The following is a 24806-nucleotide window of genomic DNA, read 5'->3' on the forward strand; positions in this document are numbered from 1 at the left end:
CCTTACACACACATGGCACATAACTCACTCAGGATTGGTTTCATAGACACTCTAGTCAATGCAGTTAAGCAAAGTTAAGATCATACAATTTAAGGTACTTCTACAAGAGTCAAAAATTTAGCCTAAGCATCACAACCAAAGTACTAAGTATTCTCAAGGCATAACAAAGTCAAGAGATATTGCTTCAATTCAAAGCACAACACAATGGCTCATATTCCTAAAAAAAACTAACTACACCCGATTCAAATAAAACCCTTGGAAAAGAACCGTGGTTTAAAGAAAAACCAAGGGGTAATTGTTACACTCCCTAACAAAAGAAAATCTTTTTGTTTTATTTTTTTCTTTAGACTTAAATCCCTCAAGAAAATTGTCTAATAGATCCATCGTCGGGAAAAGTCCAATCCTTTTTTTTCGTTTTTTTCTAAAAAGAAAAATAAAAAAAATTATTCAATTAAACTAACACAACTAAAATAGCATAGAAAGTCACCCAGACAATCTCTTCACCCCACACTTAAAATTGTGCATTGTCCCCAATGCACACCATACTAATAAGAGGGTAAAAAAAACTCCCTGGTAGGTCAAAGGCCGAAGCATTAACAACTCATGGGGTACTCAGACTTCTCCCAAGCTTGGTCCTTTGTGCGGGTACCTTACACTTAGTTCCAACCATTTGGTTTGTTGTTGCATCCTTCCAATACCTTTGCTTTCCATGCTCCTAGAAAATAAAAAAATTGACACTACAAAAATAATACAATTTAAAAAATAAAAAATAAATAAAAGAAGCAATAAAGCTGGGTTGCCTCCCAACAAGCGCTTGATTTAACGTCACGGCACGACGTGAGTTACTTTCTGCCTCCACTTTGAACTTATGAATCGGACCCCAAGTTTTGATTCTGCTCTATGATCATGCTCCTGGGGTGGTGGAACGAATCTGAGTGGCCCAATAAAATAATGTAGTATTCTGCACTTCTTGGCCTTTGATGAGGTGTGTAATCCCGACTTTCTGGCAAGAAGAATTCCAGAATGTAAGCACTTTGTTCTTCATTCCTTGACTCCTCAAACGGCTCAGACGACTCTATTTCCATATCATCATCTAAACACAATGTGGAAAAATGCTTGGAGTGAGGACCCATGCGCTCAACTACATGAACATTGGGACTATCTACATTCTCAACACTAATGACAATAGAGTCAACTAAATATGTATCCTCAATATCCTTGGTTGACTCTAGTATCTCTTCTACAACATCGACATCCTCAAAATCTAGTGTGATTGATTGTTGGTGTTCTACTCTAGCCTCCTCCTCTAGCTCATCATTTTTTGTCTCTAATTCACGCTCTTCTTGGATACTATTCACAATATTGGCTTGTTGAGCATTAAAAACTTCAACCAGTTGACTCATGTGAACTTTCAAGTTGTGAATAGTTTCCTCCTGCCTTTCTATCCGCAGTAGTAATTTACTCTGTTGTTCCAAAATGCACTTTAACATATCTTCGAGCTTCTTTAGGTCCGCTTCCCTAGGTTCTTTATTCCTATTAACTTCACCAGAAAAAGAAGAACCATCAAAGTAAGGGGTTGGGGGAAGGTAAGAAATATAAGCACAACCGTGAAAGTGACCATCTTGACCACCACACATATCACACACATTCCACACATAAGATTGAGTTGGTACACAAAACTCGCTCTCAAGAATATTTTGATAATTTTGCCCTGGGTGGTTTCCTTCACAATATGCATAAGGAGGATCAAAAGTAGAATTACCAACAACAAAATTCTCATAATTCCATGATGTCATATTTCTCAAATAAACAAATAAAACTATAAAAAAATTAAAAAAATCAAATAATAAAAGAAAAGTTCAAACTTGAAACCTAGCAATATGTACACCTACAACTACACCGTTAGTTCCCCGGCAACGGCGCCAAAATTTGATCACGCCCAACTATGCCTTCTAAAAAGGACAATGCGGTCGTTGCAAATATAATCCGGTAAACAAGTCCGGAGTCGAATCCCACAGAGAATTAACCTATCAATTACCTTTGTTGGAATCACTAAATCATTTATAATCACTTTCCCAAACTTTGTAAACAATATTGGATGGTATTTCTACTAACTAAGATTGAAAATAAATAACTAACAGTTGTAAACTAAATATTCTTGGGTTGACAACAATAATGAGAAGGTTCTAAGGTAGTGATTTCCCCTATTGATAGAATCCCTTCCGGTTATGCTTCATATAGATTCACCAAAATATCTCTATCAATCATGAGCACTCTCTTTACCGTAAATCTCTCCCGAGTAATTGCGATAATTTACTAGACGCACTCTCCCGAGATACGATAGCTGCCTTTGTTTATTACAGCTCACTTTAAATCACACCCAAGGCTTCGTTATCCCTAATCCCGCCTTTAAACCCGCAATTATAGATCCCTCTTATACTTTGGGAGTGGTGTTGTTCAATAATTACCTAAATATTCACTCTCTCCCGAGTTATGCATACTAAATAGGCACAGCTAATTGAGAGCTCTTCAATCAACCAGAATATAAACGTAGTTGAACAAATAGAGAAAAGCTATGGCTCAATTATATAAAAACATAACAAGAATTTATCCTACAAAAGGTTCTATCAAAACATAAGATAACAAATTAGCTATTCATAATAGCATGTAAAACTACAATACTAAAAGTCATAACCAACAATGAAAAATAGGAAGAGGAAGAAAAAACTCGTAGAAGAATTCTCTGCCTTGCTCCTCGCGTGTTCTTGCCTCCAAGGGTGTTGTCTAACCCTAAAGTAGTGTCTCTCCGCCTCCTTAGGTCTAATTTGTGTCCAAAATATTTCCCCTCCTGTCTTTTGGCTGGCTTCCTTCGTTTAATATAGGGTTTAGGGGTTAAAATCCCGTGTTTGGCACTTTGGTCCCTGAAATTTTCGCTTCCTGCCGCGGTCCCACCGCGGTTATGCCAGGACCGCCGCCAGAATGGTCCTCTGAATCTTTGGTAATGTTCTGTCGCGGTCCTACCGTAACCGCAATTTTTCACCCTGTTCCGTTTGGAATTTGGAAAAACGTAAAACATGAAAGTTGTAGCCCTTTGAGTTAGCTTTCCAACCATATATTGTGAAGCCCAAATGGAGTTCTGAGCAAAAAGTTATGTCTATTTTACTAAATAGTGTGCAATATGCCTCCTCGAGTCTTCGTTTTGTTGTTTTATCATCCGTTGATCCCCGAATACGATCCCGGCTTAATTCCTTGGGCTTTTATTCAGGCTTCAAAGCTCCAAATCACTTGAATTCATTCCATAACATCTATATAGCTCGGAATCACTCATACAAGGCATAAAACACATCGTTAGTGCAAAACACTAGCGATTAAAGCGCAAACTCAACTAAAGTGCAGTAAATTAGAGTGTAATAATCGACTAATATACGTAATTATAGCCTATCATCATGCTACAACTCACACAATATTAAGAGAAAAGAAATTTTTCTCTTATTTGGTTATGAAAAAGGCTTATGTTAATACAATATCTGGTAGTACAAAGTTAATTGAGGGCTCTGGAAAAGCGGCCTTATTACTACCTGGAGGAACGATATTAACTATTAATAATGCATTGTATTGTAGTAAGTCTCAAAGAACCTTGTTGAGTTTCAAAGCTATTCGCCAAAATGGCTACCACGTTGAGACCTCTAACGAAGAAAAGGTTGAATACCTTTATATGACTACAATAAAAGCGGGGAAAAAATGTGTGCACGAAAAATTACCCGCATTTTCTTCTGGGTTGTACCACACAAATATTGGTGTGGTTGAATCACATGCCATAGTAAACAAAAGGTTTACTACTTCTAATGATTTTATCATTTGGCATGACCGGTTAGGCCATCCCGGTTCTAACATGATGCGCATAATAATAGAGAATTCAAATGGGCACACATTGAAGAATAAGAAGATTCTTCAATTTAAGGAATTCTCTTGTGCTGCTTGTTCTCAAGGAAAATTAGTTATTAAACCATCAGCAGCTAAATTTAGGATTGAATCCCCTGCATTTCTGGAACGATACAGGGTGATATATGTGGACCATTCAAGTATTTTATGGTCTTGATAGACGCATCTACAAGATGATCACATGTGTTCTTATTGTCAACTCGTAATATGGCATTTGCGAGATTGTTGGCCCAAATAATAAGGTTAAGAGCACAATTTCCAGATTATGCAATTAAGACAATTCGTCTTGATAATGTTGGTGAATTTACATCTCAGGCCTTTACAGATTATTGTATGGCCACTGGAATAAAAGTTGAGCATCCGGTTGCTCATGTTCATACTCAAAATGGTCTAGCAGAATCATTGATTAAATGACTTTAACTAATAGCTAGACCATTGCTAATGAGGACAAAACTTCCCCTTTCAGTGTGGGGACATGCTATTTTGCATGCAGCAGCACTTGTGCGCATTAAGCCAACCAGTTATCATAAAGTCTCCCCATTATAGTTGGCTTTTGGTCAGGAGCCAAATATTTCCCATCTAAGAATTTTTGGATGTGCGGTATATGTTCTAATTGCTCCACCACAACGCACAAAGATGGGTCCCCAAAGAAGGTTGGGAGTATATGTTGGTTATGAATCTCCTTCTATTATTGAATATCTGGAGCCTATGACAGGAGATTTGTTTACAGCCAGATTTGCTGATTGTCATTTTGATGAATTAGTTTTTCCAACATTAGGGGGAGAAAATAAACAGCTGGAAAAAGTGATAGATTGGAACGTATTATCTCTATCTCATTTGGATCCTCGTACAAATCAATGTGAACAAGAAGTTCAAAAGATCATTTATATGCAAAATGTTGCAAATCAATTGCCAGATGCATTTACTAACCTTCCACGGATTACTAAATCGCATATTCCAGCTGTAAATGCTCCAATTCGAGTTGATGTCCCAGCTGGACAGTATGATAATGCAAATGAGTCTAGGCTACGCCTTAAACTTGGTAGATCAATCGGTTCCAAGGATAAGAATCCCCGAAAAAGGAAAGGAGCAAATGATCAAGTTGATCATAACACGGAGGCAATTGCTCAAGAAGAGCATAAAGACATAATAATTGATAAGACCTCACGGGAGGTTCTAGTACCTGGAAATGATGAAAATGAAGAGATCTCAATAAGTTATGTCTCTACGGGAAAAAGGTGGAACCGGAATAATGTTGTTGTTGACAATAATTTTGCATATAACGTTGCAGTTGAAGTAATGCAACAAGATGAGGATCTTGAGCCAAAATCTGTCGATGAATGTAGACAGAGTAATGATTGGCCAAAATGGAAAAATGCAATTCAAGCGGAATTGTCTTCACTCGAAAAACGTGAAGTTTTCGGACCAATAGTCTGTACGCCCAAAGGTGTCAAGCCAGTGGGTTTTTGTGCGAAAACGAAATGAGAAAGGTGAAGTCGTAAGATATAAAGCACGACTTGTGGCACAAGGGTTTTCGCAAAGGCCTGGCATTGATTATATGGAGACATATTCTCTTGTGGCAGATGCAGTTACCTTCAGGTATCTAATAAATCTAGCAGTCCATGAAAAGCTTGATATGCGGTTGATGGATGTTGTCACAGCCTACTTATATGGCTCACTGGACAATGAAATTTTTATGAAAATCCCTGAATGATTTAAAGTTCCTGAAGCACATAAAAGTTCAAGAGAAACTTGTTCAATAAAGCTTCAGAAATCCTTATACAGATTGAAGCAATCAGGGAGGATGTGGTACAATCGCCTTAGCGAGTATTTGCTAAAGGAAGGGTACAAAAATGACCCTATTTGCCCTTGTGTCTTTATTAAGAGGTCTGGATCTGAATTTGTCATCATAGTTGTGTATGTTGATGACTTGAATATCATTGGCACTTCTAAAGAGCTTCCAAAGGCTGTAGAGTGTTTGAAGAAAGAATTTGAAATGAAAGATCTTGGTAAGACAAAATTTTGTCTTGGCCTCCAAATTGAGCATGTACCAAATGGAATTTTTTGTCCATCAATCAACATACACTGGAAAGGTCTTAAAGCGATTTTACATGGATAATGCACATCCATTGAGTACCCCAATGGTTGTGAGATCGCTTGATATAAATAAAGATCCATTTCGGCCTCAAGAAAATGATGAAGAGCACGTTGGTGATGAAACTCCATATCTTAGTGCAATTGGGGCACTGATGTATCTTGCCAACAATACTCGACCAGATATTGCTTTTGCAGTAAGCTTATTAGCAAGATTCAGCTCCTCCCAAACAAGAAGACATTGGAATGGTGTTAAGCATATATTTAGATATCTTCGGGGAACTATGGATATGGGATTGTTTTATTCTAATGAATTCAAGTCAGAAATGATTGGCTATGCCGATGTAGGTTATTTGTCTGATCCACATAAAGTCCAATCTCAAACAGGCTATTTGTTTACATATGGAGGTACAGCTATATCATGGCGTTCAATGAAACAAACAATAGCTACCACATCTTCAAATCATGCTGAGATAATAGCCATTCATGAGGCTAGTCGGGAATGTGTTTGGTTGAGATCAATGACTCAGCATATTCAGGAAATGTGTGGTTTTCCTATGAAAACAGATAATCCGACTACACTATATGAAGACAATGTTGCATGCATTGCTCAACTGAAAGGGGGATACATCAAAGGAGACAGAACAAAGCAGATTTCACCAAAGTTCTTTTTCACGCATGATCTTCAACAAAATGGTGAAATTAATGTTCAACAGATTCGTTCATGTGAAAATTTGGCTGATCTGTTCACTAAGGCATTACCAACCTCAACATTTGAGAAGTTGAGACAGAAGATTGGAATGCGTCGTCTTCGGGAAATAAAGTGATGTTTTCATGAGGGGGAGTAAGATACGCGTTGTACTCTTTTTCCCTTAGCCTAGGTTTTGTCCACTGGGTTTTCCTGGTAAGGTTTTTAACGAGGCAGCAAATAAAGCGTATTACAGATAAGTGTACTCTTTTTCCTTCACTAAGATTTTTTCCCACAGGGTTTTTTCTTAGTAAGGTTTTAACGAGGCATATTATCTATTTTTGGACATCCAAGGGGGAGTGTTGAAAATCCTATAGTTAATGTGGATGTCCACTACTCCCACTATTTTCACCCATGATGTGAATAACCTCCCACTACTCATCACTATTATGATTGTAACTCTCACTCCTCCATAACCTCTCCCCATGATCTTCCCCATGATCTCAATTGTTAATGACATGTTTAAGACAATTATTTTGTAACCTTCATATGTAATAGTATAAATAGAGGCATGAAATGTGAGATGGAATACACTTGAACACTTGATGAAATAAGAAAGTTATCTTTTCTTCTCTTATTCTACTTATCTTCTTGTTTTATATTGTTACTTTGAGCTACATTTTTTTAACAATATTTTATTTTTTGTAATTCACCTCCTTATTTGCTACCTCATCCATGAAATTTCCTTTCCGGCTTGCATCTAATGTTGCTAATCACGCTTAAAAATATGGAAGGAGATTTTTGCACTCAATAACCTTATTTATTTGGTTTTTTAATTTTTATATGTGTTTGCCTAAGTTTGGTAAGTCTGACTAATGGCTAGTGGTTAGTAAGTTGAGATTATTTGAGTCATTTGTGTAAGTTTCTTTTCATTATTTTGGTATAATACCAAAGTATCGAAAGTTCAATACAGAGCACCGTACTGAAATAACGAACTACCAAAAAATTTATACAAAATCAGTACCGAATAACCGAAGAACCGAACCTAAATATCCAATTTTTCGAATTTTAACCCCACCCCCAGTTAAATCTATAAGCACTTAGAGCTCATTCGATACGAGGAATAAAAGAAATTAATTCCAGGATTAAATTTAAGATAAGTTTATCTCACATTTGGTTAGAATAAAATTGCGGTATGATTAATCCAGGATCATAGTGTTATTTTTGTCCCTATTAAAATGTGAGATAACAATTTTGGAATAAATTATCCTTGATAATTAATCCTGGAATAACTTGTTTCCAACCAAACGACCCCTTATAGTATTTTGATATATTCATGCTCATGTAAAGTGGATATAAACTTCTTATTACAATTACTCTTACAGTGTTATATACAATGGCATATCACCTAAAAAATAAATAAAAATAACTATCCCTATAAAGCTTGGAGTAAACTAAAAAAATCCAGTAAGTTACCTATTAAATTACCTTGATAGTATAGATTTCTCTACAATAACAATGATATGAATTAAATCCACTCTTTTATCCCATGGAAGATATTTTCTTTAAAAGGACACCATGCATGTATATTTCAAATTTAGTGAACCACCAATCATTTAGTGTTTTGATATAATTTTGAATTGTGAAATATAAATTTTAGAAAAGGAATACATTTACCTTTTTTCATTTTAAATTTACAATATGTATCTCGCGGAGGTGACTATAATGAGAAGAAATCTCACTCGCAAGCCAAAGCAATGAGCAAACACTTGAACAACAACAATAAACTCAATATAATTCCATAAGTGGGCTCTAAAGAGGGTAGTGAGTATGCAGAGAGGATGTTTCCAATAGACCCTCAGCACGAGCAAAGATGAAAATAAAGCAGAAGCAACAAGCGGTAACGAGCACAAAATAATAAGAAAACGAGGCAAAAGCAAATGATAGAAATCTAACAATAATAGAATACAAGATTGACATTGATAACAGTGGAATTGCCGGGGAACACACTCGTCTACCTACTAACCTTCTACCTGAATACCTTCACACCTTCCTATCAAGGGTCTTATCCACGGTCAACAAACACTCGAACAACACACTAAATGTTTGTTAAGAAAATTAGAGAGACAATGTGTTGAACAAAATCCTCTGCAATCATGTCAATTAAAATTATACTAGTAGTACAAAATATAGTCTGATTAGTACCTATTATTCTTTCACTTAATTGGAATGCTACATTAGTTCACCGGTTCACCCTATCAATAATTTGTCAAAAGAGAAGTAAAACACAAAAGGCTGCTGCTTTCACGATATCATATTAATCAATAGCTACAGAACTAGCTGTATACAACCAGAACTTTTCTATCAAATAAGATGAAAATAATGGGGAAATTTGAAGCAAGGGAAATGTTATCTGGTACAAAAGAATGAATCACATCATGTAGTTCCACGATTGACACACAGATATGAAGCTATAAACTGCTACATTATATTACGCGTTTTAATAGAAAGAAAACAATAAATAAAAAAACATATGAAATTTCGCGCTTTACAAACTCACAGCCACTCTCACCCAGAGCCAATTTTGGGGAAAAGAATAAAAACTTTGTAGGCCAAACCAGAAACTTTCACAAATGAACATTGTCCTCACCTTTTGTACAACAAAAGAATCCTCATTGCTTCAGCACCATTTGAATTGCATCTTGTTGAGCTTTCGTCAAACTCTGGAAAAAACAGATGTTAAAACCATAATATAGGTTCAATATATAATATTTTACTTATATATTCGATTGAGTCACTTATAAGAATTGGAATTGACCTGTAAAAGATGACTAAAAATTGCTCCATCACTATGAGCGAACTTCTTGAGAAAATCTACTATATAATTCACCAGATTAATCTGCCGACGCAATTGAATTGATGGTCAGTTTATACTCCATGAAGGAAAGATAGCATTCAGATATGATGTATTTGTTCTAAACAAATACCTCATTAAGGGGGTCGGCACCACTAAGAAGGTCATCATCGTCTCCATCATCCCCGTCCTAGTAAAGCATGTTAAGGATTAAAATATGATGACCAAATTTTTAAGGAAATTGATGGATGGACAGATGGAGATAGAGAAAGAATAGCAGCATTTGACAAAAACCTCATCGAAAGCCTTGGCCATCGCGTCAAGGTAATCATAGGATGGTCTACCACGGGGTATAACACTACTTGATAAAACCACAGCTTCATCTGTCTCGACATCTCCTTCTTGAACTTCTTCCCAATCACTATCCTGGCACCAATGATTTTGTGCAAGATTTAGAAAACCTATAGACTTGTCTTAACAGTGTTTTAAGGACTATAATTACCTCGTCGCCACCAACTAAAACTTGCTCTTGAATTTCAATTAAGGTGTCTGCTAATGAAGCAAGAATCTATCAAGTCCATAAACATAAGTTCTGTCAGAAAAATAGATGATGCTACTATTCAATAATGTTAAATTACGTATCAGCCGATAAAACACACAAAGATAAAAAGAATGCATCAAAAAAGTCTCAAACAAATGCTGAAACACAGATGAAAACGCAAAGACTCTGGTAAAGAGATCAATTTATCATTCACTGGTGAGCAAGAAATGTCAACCCAAGAACGAGTTTGTTGGCATATATTTCATGCCCAGTGTGCCATAAAATACGGAAAAAGAACAGGCTGGCATCAATTTTGAAACCAACTATCATATATGGGAACGGTAAAAATACCTTTCCAGGAAGAGGCACCAACGTCCATTGATCTGGAGCTGTCTTAGCTTTTGAGCGTGTAGTTATCCCAGCAGTAGACTTCGAAATACCCACAAAATAGATTTTAGGTCATTGGTGGACTCTGCTTGCGAAAGAATCAACAAGTATAACCAACCTGAATTAGATGGCCTTGAACATTCAGTTTCCCCAATTCAACATGCTTTGTAGATAAAAGTAAAGCCAAAGCGGTCGTGGTGACTTTAATTTGGTAAGCCCCCTGAATTTCCCCTGAATATTAGCATGTTTTTTTAGTACAGAGTAAATACACAAGCAGCTGTCAAGATGTAGCTCATGATGCATAATTCCCTAAGCAAACTACAAGGCAGATGAAGCAAGTAGAACAAAAGATCAATAATATGCTCAAAACAATGCAGTTACGCGTTCCAACATAATGCCACTGACGGACCAACAAGCCTGTCTACTTGCCTTGCTGCTTTGTCCACTCAAACATTATGTAAGCGAAGGAGTTAGGATGACCTTCCGCTGGAATAGAGACCAATAACTCAATAAATTGCTCAACGCGAGGAGCACTCATGTGGACCTACATAGACATAGGGAAGCATCAAGTTCAATGAGAAAAGGCAATTAAAACCAATATCTCCAAATTCATTACTAAAAACTTACAGATAGTTATGTAAAGGAAAGATCTTTTACATCTTGTTTATCAAATCACTAATTTAAAAGCAAAGCAACAGCAGAGACATCGTAATATGTGATTGTTGTCAGAAGATATGCTGGCAAACGATTACTAGTTTCTAGAAAAAGCGAAAAGAAAATAACAATTTTGTTTTGGTTCTGATCCTAAAGCATCCCAAAATATTGTGAATTAAAGGCTAGCCTGGAAAAAGACCCTTTGTCTGTGTAGAGTCAGCAACTGTGTTAGTGTCTACTCCTTACTTAACATTTACCACCAAAAAGTGGCATGTCTATATATGCAAATTTAGTTCATTGTGCGACCGAAACGAGACTACATAAATCAGCAGTTACCAGCCAAAAATGTGAAGACAGATCCTCAAATAAGGACGAGAAAAGCATACCAATCTGGCAAAAATAACCAACAAAGAGCTTCTTAACCCAGAAATTTTACAAGATTGCATGCGCCTCACAAGTGCAGCAACCAGGTCTCTGATATGTTGGGCCATTTGTGAAGGGAGATGCAGAATAAGTTGAAGGATATAGCTCCCAACAAAAAGTGCTCCGGAACTTTCTAGATCAGGATCCAGAAGCCTGCATGCAAGATCATAAACAATCAATCATTCAAGCCACATCGTAGATATGTCTATGATTATGTATCCCTCATATTTCAATTTTTTAACTTGAGAATCAAGCCTAAAGCAACATATTCAGACCACAGGCAATTTCTTCAAGTTAATCATGAATAAACAAAGGAGAAGTTAAAGCTGGACAAGCTCAATATGATCCCTTCTAGCTGATCTTCAAACTTATGTAGCAATTGTAGATGCCTCAGGTTCCCAATACCTGAAGAAACTAATACTCAAGAGCAGTATAGATGTGGTTAACTTCTTACCATCAGGTTGTACCCCTGTCAGAGCCACAAACCCCCCCCCCCCAGAAGAAAGAAAGTGCACAATTAAAAGTCTACGGTAAAAGTAGTACAGCCTCTCTACCCTAACAAGGTGGGGATAAGGTCAGCGTACACAATACCCTCCCCAGACCCCACTGTGTGGGAAAATACTGGGTATGTTGTTGGTGGTGGTAAAAGTAGTACAGCAATCTAAAAGATTTCAGCTTTCGCCTTATAATCTTTGTTTTTTCATTCTTATCCTTTGGGCATTCCAATTGTAACAGCAAAGTCGCGTAGTCCTAAGCAGAATAATCAACTTATGTTGTGTATGTATCTTGATATAACATCTATGCATCATGTTAAAGAGGAAAATCGAAGAGATTCATTGAGCAAAAAAAGATGATGGGTCGATGAGCTCTACCAGCCCCATATTACAAAATGAAGCATGATAACCAGACAACTTGAAATTCAACGGTTCAATAAGGCTCATGAAAAAGGAAGAATGAGAACCCCACCTTGAAGCCACATCAAGCAAACTTCTCATCGCTAATGCAGTATCACCTCCCCAAGCAAGCAATTCTTCTTTCCCCCCAGATATAAGAGCAGCTAAGCACTGTGTTGCATTCTGGACTCAAACCAACACCAATAGGTTACTTCTAACTTCTGAGCATCGTAAGTGATCCTAACAGAAGTGTATGTTAGGAGCGATTGCCAAGTACAAAACAAAGTCCACAAATTTAACCTGCATTTCACTATGATCGTCACTTTGAAGGACTATACGAACAACAGGATCAAAAGAGACTTCATACACCGCCTTTACAATGTGAGTTGGGGCATTCTGAAATAAAAACATAATTGATACATTAGAAACTTTATAACAGAATATCTTCCAGCCAAAAAGGAAATATAGAAGTTACATAAAGATGGTATTCACAGAGATCCTTATTTGACGTGGAACATCACCTTCAACAACATTGTCACGAGATCTAGTGAACCAGCGACTAAACCCTCTGGCTGCTGATGTGGCTGAAAGATGCCGACAACAATCAGACACTATAACTAATACAAACTTTTTGTAATAATCTAATTCCTAAAAAACATGCATACTTTATTTAGAATGGACCCAATATAAGGTAAAACTCGAGAAACCAGTGGGTGCATACAACCGGGAGCATTTTTTATTGCCTGCAAGCAAAAGAAAAATTGGAGGTCAATTTACATTATAACAGAAGATAATATAACTAAAATTACGTGAGCAAACTACGTCACAGAGCAGAAATCTTTAAACTCAAATGATAACTGTATGAAAAGTGAGAATTCATCTGAAAGGAAAACATTATATATAACATAATCACACACACACACACACATAAAAAGGCTCATTACGGATGTCCAGTTACTTCAAACCACAAACATATGTTGCTCTTTAACCTGAGCCCAAGGAAAGGAGATAGGTTCAAAGACAGAAATAACTTCTACAAATGCAGTTAATAGTCCAAGACTCCAAGTTCTCCTGGTTTTGGTGCAACATTGCATCATAGTTTGATTTGCTTACACCTGCCAATCAAAATCATAGGGAAGCAGAAACAGGACTGTACTACTTGTCGACCTTACGTTTAGATCGAACATCAATCCACTACCAATCCAATTTTTGGCTAAAATTGAGAGGAGACTTTGCTAGAGCAATACCAAAGATGGTCAAATAACTAAATTCATGAACAGTAAAAAGGATTTAACTAGCACACCAAGACGCTGGGTGATTTTAACAGTTCAGCCTGTCATCTAAAATTAACCTAGCTGACAGTGAACTCCCATCTATAGACTGTATCACGCATACAGTACATGCCAATTCAATTTTCTGGTGAAGTACATATAACATTGTTACATTAGATTTTTGTAATCAAAGAAAAACCTTTCAATTACTACCTCCAGAACCTCAAGAGCATCAATGCTGACGAAAGGGTCCGCAACATTTGAAGCCCACATATTGAGGATAATAGGAGAGAGAACTGGCTCAGTAGATACTGCGAACTCAGGGCCTACAAAAGCAAAAATATGTTAGAAACTTCAAACAAAGAGCTTCAAAAATTTTAGGAGGATACTCCACTAGAAAGCTTTGAAACTCCAAAGCGGTACTGCATGCTAAGTTGAACTCATACTGTCTTATATTCTTCTAACCTGCTTTTACAGTCTCCTGCAGTGTTTCAAGCACTAGATGCATGGTTTCATCAGAAGCCTGTGGAGCAGACATTCAACCTTAGCTTCAACAACAGTGAGAAAAAAATAGACAGTAAGGAGGAAGTTTACTTTCATAGTTACTTACATGCTTAAGAAGATCTGTGAGTGATGAAAATAAATCCAAGAAATGAGGACGGAGAATCTCTTTATTCGTATCAGGTAAAAGTTGAGAAAGTGCTCTACATGCCCCTACTTTTACAGGTGGAGGCCTGTATGTAGTTAATCATCATTAATAACCAAGTTCTTTATTTTTCTTTGATAGAAGAATTAAGTACTAAATTAGGTCCTCACGTATCCACGCTAAGTGCCTTGATGGCTGCATATAGGAAGTGTTCAATTAGACCCTGGCTGACCTGAACAAACAAGTTAATTGTGAGCCATATAGTTGCATAGCAAAAGAAAAGATGAAGTCTTAACTGCATTGATGGGAATTACAAAGATAATTACCATGGAGGAGAATTTGGCAATGGAAGAGAACATACGGGCATATAAGAAGGGATATTCATTTACCCCTGCAAAATCCACGAGAGCACTAATTTATTAGAGATATCTCAATATCTACCTTAGTGCCCGTCTATACTATATCCAATACAGCAAACCTCACACATGTATCTCCATACCATGTAACATAAAATCCAATTTGATCTACAAAACCAGATTTACCTGTTGCCATGTCTTCTGAAAGAATTTGTTCTAAAGTATTTCCTAAACTGACTTTAGTTATTTCAGGGACCTGAGAGGAAAATCCAACAAATAAGTAATTACTGCAATAGACACAGCAACATGAATCTTTCAGCCACTGAACTCTTTTATTTTTTAAGTTAACAAGCAGAAAGTCAGGAAATCGCCATTTAGTATTATAAGTAACACGAACCTCAGCTTCAAGTAATTGTTCAGACACCGAAGCCAAAGCAAAAAGTGTGGCCTCCCTCATCTGCCAAAAGTAAAGAGTATCAGGGGGCATGGTGCAAGAGTGTTACTCGTAAAATGCTTATATTGGTTTAGCAAAAGGAGGAATATGGAGCATTAAAAACCAATATTTTCCATATTGTGTGCAGTATGGAACGCAATTCTTACTGCTGACAATCTTAGGGAATTAAGAAGGATTGTGGTGAGACGGTGCCATTGATGTGTAACAAGAGTGGCGAGGATACAGATCATCTCTCACTACAATGCAGGATTGCTACTCTCTGAACCCTGTTCTCTCATTAGTTGGGTATGCATGAGGACAATGTTGCCAATTGTGTGCTGAAGCGTACAGAGAATAGGAAACCATAGGAAAAGAATTTGGGAGACAACACCGCCGTGTCTTTTCTAGACATTACACAATGAGAGTATTAGGAGATGTTGTATTGAGAAGGATAGGGGGAGTAAAGAAAGGTCATTTTTCTTGAATCACATATCTGGTGTAAAGACATTTTTCATTTTGTAACAGTTGAATAGGTCTGATAGAATAAAACCCCACACACCCATATTTTAATGTACTTGAGACTATCTTGGTGTACTATGGATGAAATCGTTTGACTTTACTAAACAAGATCAACCAATAGATTATAAGACTTCAAACTTTTCGCTCATAAAATGCAAATAATATGACAAATGTTGAAATTAAAAGTAGATCACAATGCAAAACAAAACTACGAGCAGATAGCCGAGCAAGTTAGAGTACTATTCACAGTTCAACAAAAGATTGCTGATCCAAAATTGCTTGTGAGATTACTTCTTTACATTATTACTCCTCAACTAGACTCTTCATTTACCTAAAGTTACTTACGATAGATCTTTCAAAATTCAGGCTGGAAGTTGAGCATACTCATGCTAGATGCATTCACATATATAATACCCATACCAAAGACCATGTATAGCATAGAGCATTGAGAAGAGAGTTGAATAAGCTAATTAGCATCAAAGCTGTCAACACATAGTCTTTTCCACTTACTTTCCACCAGCCCGAAGCACCAGATGCTTTTTCTTGCTGCGACTCGCTAAATCGCGTCTTCGCTGAGTCAATGATAGCATGAATTCCGTGTGTACCACAAGAACTAATGACTTCTTCCAGCAAAAGGGCACCTGGAATAAGTGTTTCATATCAAGTAAAGTACAGAATAGAGCAATCCGATTGCATAGATACATCATGCGCAGAGTTGGCATGAGAGGTCAGAAACTCAACAACAAATTGTCACTAGATCAAAACCAAGAAGAAAGAAAGAACATCCAGCAGTTAAGATGCCCAAAACTGAGAAAACAACCCCCAAAAATCATTTTTTTATTTGTTAGCATGAGCTTAAGTTTTCTAACTTTAATACAAGAAAACAACTTAAATCTGAATATCTGATCCTTAAGTTTTCTATATGCAAACAGGCAACATTGAAATGAGAAAACTCCTCTTCGATGAAAGTGAAACTGGCCTGCTTTACATCACTAGCATAAATTTGGTATTGAGGGTAGGAAAAGTCAAACCCTCAACCACTTAAATATTGTCATATACTTGTATATTAGTCAGTAAATTAGCATCATAATATTCAACCTTGCATACCAGACCACTGAAACAGTAGGAGAGATAAACCAGTCTCTCATGGGGAAGCAGCTGCTAGAGTTCATGAATTAAATAAGTTCGCATGTACATCCATGTACTTCTTTGTTAACTGTGCTTTGCATGAAGCTGTGAACTGATGACATTATTTAACCTTTAACAGAGTACAAGAATATGATGGCAAAGAAAACCATTCAAAGATGAAAAGTAAACGATTTTTGGATAACATAAAACACAATTACCTACACAAACACATTAAAACACTAAACCTTCTAAATAATATCTCATTTGTCTGATAATAGTTACCCTTGATGCAATACTATGTTAATGATCCTAAGTGTGAAATAACTTGTACTTCCTATCCACTGAGAGATTGCTCGCTGAGAGAGAAAGAAACAGAGAGACCTCAGGGTGTGTGAAAAAGGTGAAAGTTAGCACCTAGAAACCGCTTACCAGAAGCACGACAGCTGTAAGTATTATCATCCTCATCAGCAACATATTGATTGGCATCAATAGACCAGGTGTGAACCTGCGATCCAAAAAAGACAAGATAAACACAGAAGGCATATGGAAACTTTTTTTATACCTATAATTAAATAAGGCATATAAAAACAAGTAAAAAGTTGTGATCAAATAGCAAACATAGAAGTAGATGCATTGATTCCATAGAAAGGGAGATTAGTAGAAACAAAAATACTGCAGACTTGAAAGCAGACACAAAATCCTGCTATTAATATCAGCACGACTGAAAAACAGGCTGACATCTATACTGAACCTAATATATATCTCCTGCAGTTTGGCAGACATGGAGCCTGTTCCTTAATCTCTCTGAAGGTGCAGTGGGTAATACCAAAAACCCTGAGGAATAATGTCACTAGCTAGAGAGTGCAGAGAATGAAGAAGCAGCTCACAAATCTTGGAACAGATCAGAAGTGCTAGAGTCGGTTAAATTTAGATGTTTACAATCTTCAACGTTTTGGTGTAACTTGAATAAGATAAATCACTTCGACACACTGATGACTTCCTTAACTCCACACACTTTGGAAAGACAACCATATCACCAGCACTCGGTGTTGTCTAAGTGAATACTGAATAGAGTATACTTACCAAATATATATATATATATACACACTTTGGAAAGACAACCATATCACCAGCACTCGGTGTTGTCTAAGTGAATACTGAATAGAGTATACTTACCAAATATATATATATATATATATATATGGTTGTCTTTCCAAAGTGTGTGTGTGTGTATATATATATATATATATATAGTTGGTCATCTAAAATAAAACAAGAACTTCATTACATGCATAACATATGAAATGCAAACACAATAGCATGATGAGGATAAGAAGGAAGACAACCAAGAAACTGGTAATCGTGACGTCTTAAAACCTAATTCAACCTAGGTAAGGAAAAAAGAACTTTTATAAGTGCTCTGTAAGCATCCCCTCACTTAGACATCCACTGTCTACTGGGTGAACTCATACCAATACTTTCTTCCCTCTAATTGCTGTTAAATAGTTTTCCATAATCAATGTAGACAAAGCATGAAATCAAGCCAAACCCCAAGTTTTAAATAATCAGTAAAACAAAGAAATTGCATCTTTAAGTCAAAGCATAAGATACCAAGAGGATCACAAGGGAAATACTCTAAGATGCACAGGCACCACGACCACACTGTTCTGGGGTGAGTGACACACCATCTCCACCACCACCCCCGGTTTGGAAATTAGAAGCCAAAAGGGCACAAAACCCACAGTAAGCAGCATCTACTTCCATAACAAACAAAAGCTCCAAAACTTAGCATGTTTAAAAATCAGATACACTTGTTAAAAGGTTAATCATCTAATTTGTTAAGGTTATCCAAGCACTCTTTGATCAGAGGTTTTGACTGATGATTATGTCTTTTTTAGCAGGCCGAGATAACTTAAATTTAAGTGTTTTCTAGTTCTTTTACGCCAATATAAACCAGATATGCACAATCATAGCTTGAAAAAGGAAACTATCATTACCTGTTGATCTGTTGTCTGCATAAAGGCAATAGTATAGTAAACCAACTCCTTTACATTGCTTCCGACTACCTACAATGATATCTCCAACTGTGTACCATCATCAACCATTATTATAAATAAGAAGGCACAGACAACTAAAGAAAGTTATGCAACACACCTTTACAAATTTGGGGCTGCCCAAAATAGTCAATAGAAACTCAAATAACTGCAAGACCGCAAGAAAAAATGGTTTACTCATATAGACAAAGCTAAAACAAAAGAAAACACAAGATAAGAATCACCAATTTAAGAATCAAACAAATAATTTGAAGATCAAATTACGATTCTGCTTACATATGAAAGAGGAAAAAGAAGATTTAATTTTCCATAGTAAAAGAACATAACCTTAACAATTCCAAATGTTGCAACAGATACAAGTTGCGCCTGAAATCTAAAAGTCTGAACGTCTGAAACTTTTGTTTTTACTGAAGCCAGATATCATTTAAATGAGCTTTGACTAGTGATTATTAGATTACAACAGAGCTCGGTCTCTTTTACCTGGATGATGAATGATTCAAGACTTTGTTCTGCACCATCAGAATCATATCTCCCATCATAAGGATCTTCTATTCCTTCGATCGATGATCGTGTATACACTCCTAGAGATGATACAAATGTCTGCCACAATGGCCCCATAAAAACTGAAATGAAGTAGGATAACAAAAAATAATAGCCAGAAATGTCAGCATATTTTACCATCTATGCTTGACAATATCACTTTAACATAGACTATAAAGGAGTAACCTAGTCCTGGAGAATAGATGAGGATACTGACCCCTAAATTGACTTTCCATGAGGCTTGGGAAGTTCTGGAGGAACTGATTCAAGCACTTTATAACCTATACGTAACGAGGGGAAGTTATAATCTATGACACAACGTATGAAATACAGCATCATATAATTTTGACAAAAACAAAGAAAATCAACCTCCATCCTGATGCTCCAATCATCAGGGTCTTCAGATTGCACTGGATGTTCTAGAATAGAAGAGAATTGTTTGATCCAAGATGGAAGCATAGGTGACATCATTCCAGTCGTCTCCGTCTTAACACAAAGGATAACCAATGATGATATAATAACTCAATGTTGTAAGCTTCAAATATTTTTCACAGAACGAAAATACCTTATACACACCACTCATAGCCCCCAGCATTGAGGTACAAGCATAAACTATTGAAAGGGCCTTCATGCGCAGAGGTTTCTCATAGATCTGCACAAAAATAGAGGAACCTGAAGAGCAGTGCTTTCTGGGTGACACAAGAGAAGCAAAGAATTAAAGAAATTACTAACCACTACCATTTGTCAGAGAGTTAAGATATCTACTTCCACAAATTCAAGTTAACTTCAAAGAACAGCCAACGGAAAGCCACAGTAAACTAAATTAACCTGAGGTGATGAAACAATAGTGTGCAAGCAGGGAAACAAAACAGGAACAAGCTTTGGAACCATCATATCATCCAAATCCGCCGATACAAGAGCTAAGCACCTCAAAGCTCCATGAACTGCACAATTTAAACACCGCGTCTAAATTAGTTTTAAACAGTCAGCAAAACAAGAGTACCAACCAGTAAGTTGCATGACAATTCAGGTGACTAAAACAAGGTTATTACAATCAGCAAAGAAAAGGGTGCCAACCAGTAAGTTGCATGACAATTCAGATGACCAAAACAAGTTGATTACAATCCCTTAACTTCATGATAAAGTGAAGAAAATTACTCACCAGCATTCATGTTTGTTTGGTCAGATATACACTTCATTAGTGACGGTAAAAGGTCAGGCCAGTCTTCTGGCCAATCACAATGGGCAATAGATGCCACAGCCATACCAATGGCAGTGCAGATCTTTCTATGAGGATCATCGAGCAACGGCAACAGCAGGCCACGTATAGCTACCTGATAAAACTCACAGAATTACACCAGGGATCTGCACAGAGAAAGTGAAAAAAACAGAGCTTCCCTAAACACCTGAGATGTAATCCCAAAGATACTATACGATCTAGATCCTCATAAAGCAGGTAATGCAGGAAGGAAGTTTGTCGATACATTTTAGGTTCGTGCATGAGCCCTATCTCTTGCTCAATCTTGCTAGAGGTTTCTTCCTTTTTTGAATCGATAACTTTTATAAACAAGATGACACTGAGTAAATATCCTACTGTTATATCGATCTAAACTTTGATTTTTTCACACTCCAACCACAAGTTGTTATTACTGCCCTGTTCTTCTTATTCTAAACCCCAAACTGCCTATGCAGAAAATTAGAGAAAATATCACGATGATCCAGAACAAACTAATCAGTGGTTCTACATTTAATAGCACAAACTGACCAAAAGAGCAAAAGGTTAATAACAGTAACATTAAGTTAATCCCGCATATTAAAGATCTGCAATTAAAAAAATTATCTCAAAGAAGCGATAAATATTGTTAAGAAAACTGTAAAAAAATTAGGAGATGAAACAGAGATCCAAGGGAAACAGGAAGAGAGACCTTTTCATCACTTGAAACAACAGGATGCTCAAAACCCTCCTCGTCTTCCTGCCAGTGTTTCTTTATAAACTGCTTTAGAATAACAGCAGCTAGGTAAAGGCAAGTTAAGCTTACAACGACAAAAGGAAGCAAAAAAGACAATCAACGAAATCGACATGCATAAGCCTAGTCCATCATGGATTATCACATTGGTACAACTTGAAAGGAATGAAAAGAAGCTAATATATAGTTTCTGCAATAAGAACAGGATATTTGACGTAATCCCAAAGATAGCTCTCTCCTTGCCGCAATTCTACACAATGCGCTTCCGAAACCTTCAAGAGAAGACAAATTAACAAAGATTAAAGTTTCTCCTGTCTTGAAAATTTGTCAAAGAAATTGAATAAATTCATGAAGAATCCTTCAATATCTAAACCCAGCCACGTTTATAGATCAGCAAAGTTCACACACATGACAGAAGCTTAATTCTGGACATGTAATCTTTGGCAGTAATCAAGACTTAATGGATTGTTATACAAGTTCGTAGATAAGCAATACTTCGTGCTTTGATAATTTCTCTTCTCTTTTTTTCTCACTTGGAAATATTGAATATGCTATCAAGAAAGATAAGTTCACTCATCCAAGCTGTAAAGAGAAAAATGATATTACTAGTTACTAGGTTAAAAAACAATGGCTAGATTTGATGAGAAAGTATTAATAGTGTACAAACAAGATATTTGACCAAGTTCCTCACAATGCAATAACCAGCACATCAACACATTCTTTTTGCTCTTTCTTTAAAAAAACTCTGAACTTCACTCTTGGCATTTGAAACTTTTAACTGCTTCTATCTTTCTTCAAGTTTCTAAATTCCGACAAAAGCCATATATGTCATGTTAAATGTCCATTCCACTATGTATCTTGGCGGTCTGCAAGTAGCAAAATACTGTAATATTGAAAATGTCCAAACCTTGACATGCATAGATTTTAAAAATTACAACAAGGGAATTTTGGAAAGAAAATCTTTATAAAACGAGGGGCCCATGGCGCCTAAATCTATAAGTAGTTCCATCTTTGTGACCTCCATTATCCAACAAATCTGTCGTAGAGAAGTTGTAGCATAATTAAAGTAGGGAAGAATAACGAAATCAGTATAAACTATAAAGAGAGTAGCACCATGCCCTCTAACACTAGAAATTGGTCAATCACATTCAAACTAACATTAGGAGCATATCTCCCTAGACCAAATATATCTCCAACACTGCATACACGAACCCCTCCTTTCAAAATACACTACACAGCAGCTTCTCTCCTTCAAACACTGGTAGCACCTCTTCATTCCTGCACCCGACGCCGGTTCCTATTAAGTCCCACATGCCGCAGTTCATATATTTAACAAGAAGCAAAAAGTACCATCCCTCTGATGTATCATTTTCAGTTACAATCTAACTTGCTGGAAGGTGGGAAAGTATGCTTCTTGTACTGCTCCAGATTCAGACAGAAAGGAAAAATCATAAAAGAATTTCCAAGTGCATTTCAACTGTCTGGACATTGAAATATCGTTAACCAATCTCAAAATCACCCAATAAACGGAGTCAATCGAATAGCAAAAGTAGCCATCTCTGACTTCAGTTTCACCTTTTAGGATCTCTAAGACAAGGTTTAATTTTGATTGACCATAAGAGTACCTTAACTTTGACATCAGCAGTTAATTTCTACTTGAACTTAGTATTTGACACTTTTTTACAATATTCAAACAACACATTATCCAAAATCAAAACTTTTAAGAGAATAAAGCCCTATAAGCATCTCCGTAGCAACTCAAACACAAAAGGGTACCTCAAATCTTTGACATGAACAGTTAGCTTCTGAACTTTTTTTTGTTTTGATAACCAAGAAACCTCTGAGGTCCAGTAACGCACGGTTCAAAAGTTGGTGTATAATGGTCTGCCCTTCAAGTCTTCTCTGCTTAAATACCAGGCTTTTGTTTGCGACACAGTTCAAACCCATGACGTGTCCCCTATCCACACATCACGTATTACACTCTTACCACTAGACCAAAACCTTGCCGTCCAGTAAGTTTCCAAACTTGAAGTCAAGAATTTGTACTTTAACACCGTCCCAACTGACACATTCTCCAGTAACTTCCAAATAGAAACTCACAGAAACTACTCCACGATCAAAACTTTCCATAAATAAGAAACATTTAAGCATCTTCCAAGCAACTCAAACACAAAATTTAACCACCCCTGCTAAGTTTTTAGCATGGCTGCACCCAACACATCTATTTATTGAAATAAAACACAACAGAACAAATTTAAAGAGTTCATATAGCTGACGCCAACTAATTTTGTGATCGTTCTATTAAACAACTCCATGATCAAAACTTCACATAAATAAGAGACCTTTAAGCATCTTCCAAGCAACTTGACACAAAAATTAACAATGCCCAGTAATGTCGTAGGATCACACATCGATTTATCAAATAAACATAACATATAAAGAATTCATATAGCTGATGCCAACTAACTTGTGATAATTTCTATTAATAACCGTTACAGTAAATTGAAGGGGGTTAAAATATATCCAACCTTTACATAAATTGCAGACCTTTAAGCACAACTTCCAAGCAACTCAAACACAAGAATTAACCAAACCCACTAACTTTTTAGCAATATAAAGAATTCATATAGCTGACGCCAACTAAATTGTGATCGATTCTACATTAAAATCAGTTGAAGTAAAATTGAAGGGGGTAAGAAAAGATTGATTACCAGGTTGAAGGGCGGCTTGTTGAAGAGAAGTTTCAGCAAAAGAACGGACTTGTTGATTTGGGTCAAGAGTTGCACTTAAACAGCTGATAAGCCATTGTTGATCTTGATCCATTGAAATTATATCGCACTTAATTCCCTGCTGTTTGAAGGGTTTTTGCTATGTGTGTGTGTGTGTTGGAAATGAAGAATGAGACACTTCACACTTTGTTGGGGCAAATGGGAGGGAATTTGGGTTTTTGTAATGTGGGGATGTTTATATGTCTCGTTAGGGTTTTGCCCGGTTTATTTCAGCATCACTTGCCCGACCGGGTTCACCCGGTCCAGCGGCTTTTATTCCCGAGCCCCAGCGGCTTTTCAATATTAATAAATTTTACAATTGACAACAATGAAAAGTGGCCAAATACATAAACGACCCAAAACTTGTCTGATACTTTCATTTTGACACCTAAAATATCCCTCAGTTATTGATAAAGTTCGAATTTAGTCCTTTTGATATCTAACTAAATTAATTGAACTGTGGACTTTTCATCCCTTTGTGTGTGGATATTCACAAATTTACCACAATTAATAACTGTTCAAACACTTAATTACATATGTTTTATATTAAATTTCTACTTCTATTATTATCTTATTCTTCAATTTTATTACTTTTGTTGTTTCTTTTGCTTTGGTTATTTTACTATTTATGTTGTCAGAAATTTTCTT

General features: G+C 36.5%; 1 protein-coding gene across 1 annotated transcript; it reads right to left on the minus strand.

Annotated features, from left to right (window-relative positions):
* On the minus strand, positions 9072-24339 carry LOC109235497 (importin-9). Its single transcript, XM_019401633.1, has 33 exons — positions 24102-24339; positions 21601-21662; positions 21349-21441; positions 20586-20757; positions 20252-20367; positions 19989-20075; positions 19793-19909; positions 19641-19704; positions 19364-19506; positions 18984-19031; positions 18827-18895; positions 17259-17334; positions 16212-16342; positions 15147-15206; positions 14936-15005; positions 14720-14784; positions 14564-14625; positions 14358-14481; positions 14213-14270; positions 13961-14073; positions 13142-13219; positions 12998-13060; positions 12777-12872; positions 12550-12659; positions 11547-11736; positions 10936-11050; positions 10625-10737; positions 10471-10548; positions 10081-10146; positions 9873-10004; positions 9712-9768; positions 9543-9623; positions 9072-9447 (listed from the first exon to the last, which is right to left on the minus strand). Exons 1-33 carry the CDS (start codon positions 24211-24213, stop codon positions 9397-9399), a joined length of 3072 nt encoding a protein of 1023 aa, XP_019257178.1. The 5' UTR covers positions 24214-24339; the 3' UTR covers positions 9072-9396.

The sequence above is a fragment of the Nicotiana attenuata genome, chromosome 12 (genome assembly GCF_001879085.1).
Source record: "Nicotiana attenuata strain UT chromosome 12, NIATTr2, whole genome shotgun sequence".
Taxonomy (NCBI): Eukaryota; Viridiplantae; Streptophyta; class Magnoliopsida; order Solanales; family Solanaceae; genus Nicotiana; species Nicotiana attenuata.

What these genes read in the sequence shown, in the direction of transcription:
- LOC109235497 (XM_019401633.1), bottom strand. Translation starts at nt 24,213, where the DNA reads ATGGATCAAGATCAACAATGGCTTATCAGCTGTTTAAGTGCAACTCTT. An exon ending in TATCTTTGGGATTACGTCAA is followed by an intron (nt 21,442 to 21,600) that starts ATATCCTGTTCT and finishes ACTTGCCTTTAC; the next exon opens with CTAGCTGCTGTTATTCTAAA. An exon ending in TTACAGCTGTCGTGCTTCTG is followed by an intron (nt 16,343 to 17,258) that starts GTAAGCGGTTTC and finishes CACTTATTCCAG; the next exon opens with GTGCCCTTTTGCTGGAAGAA.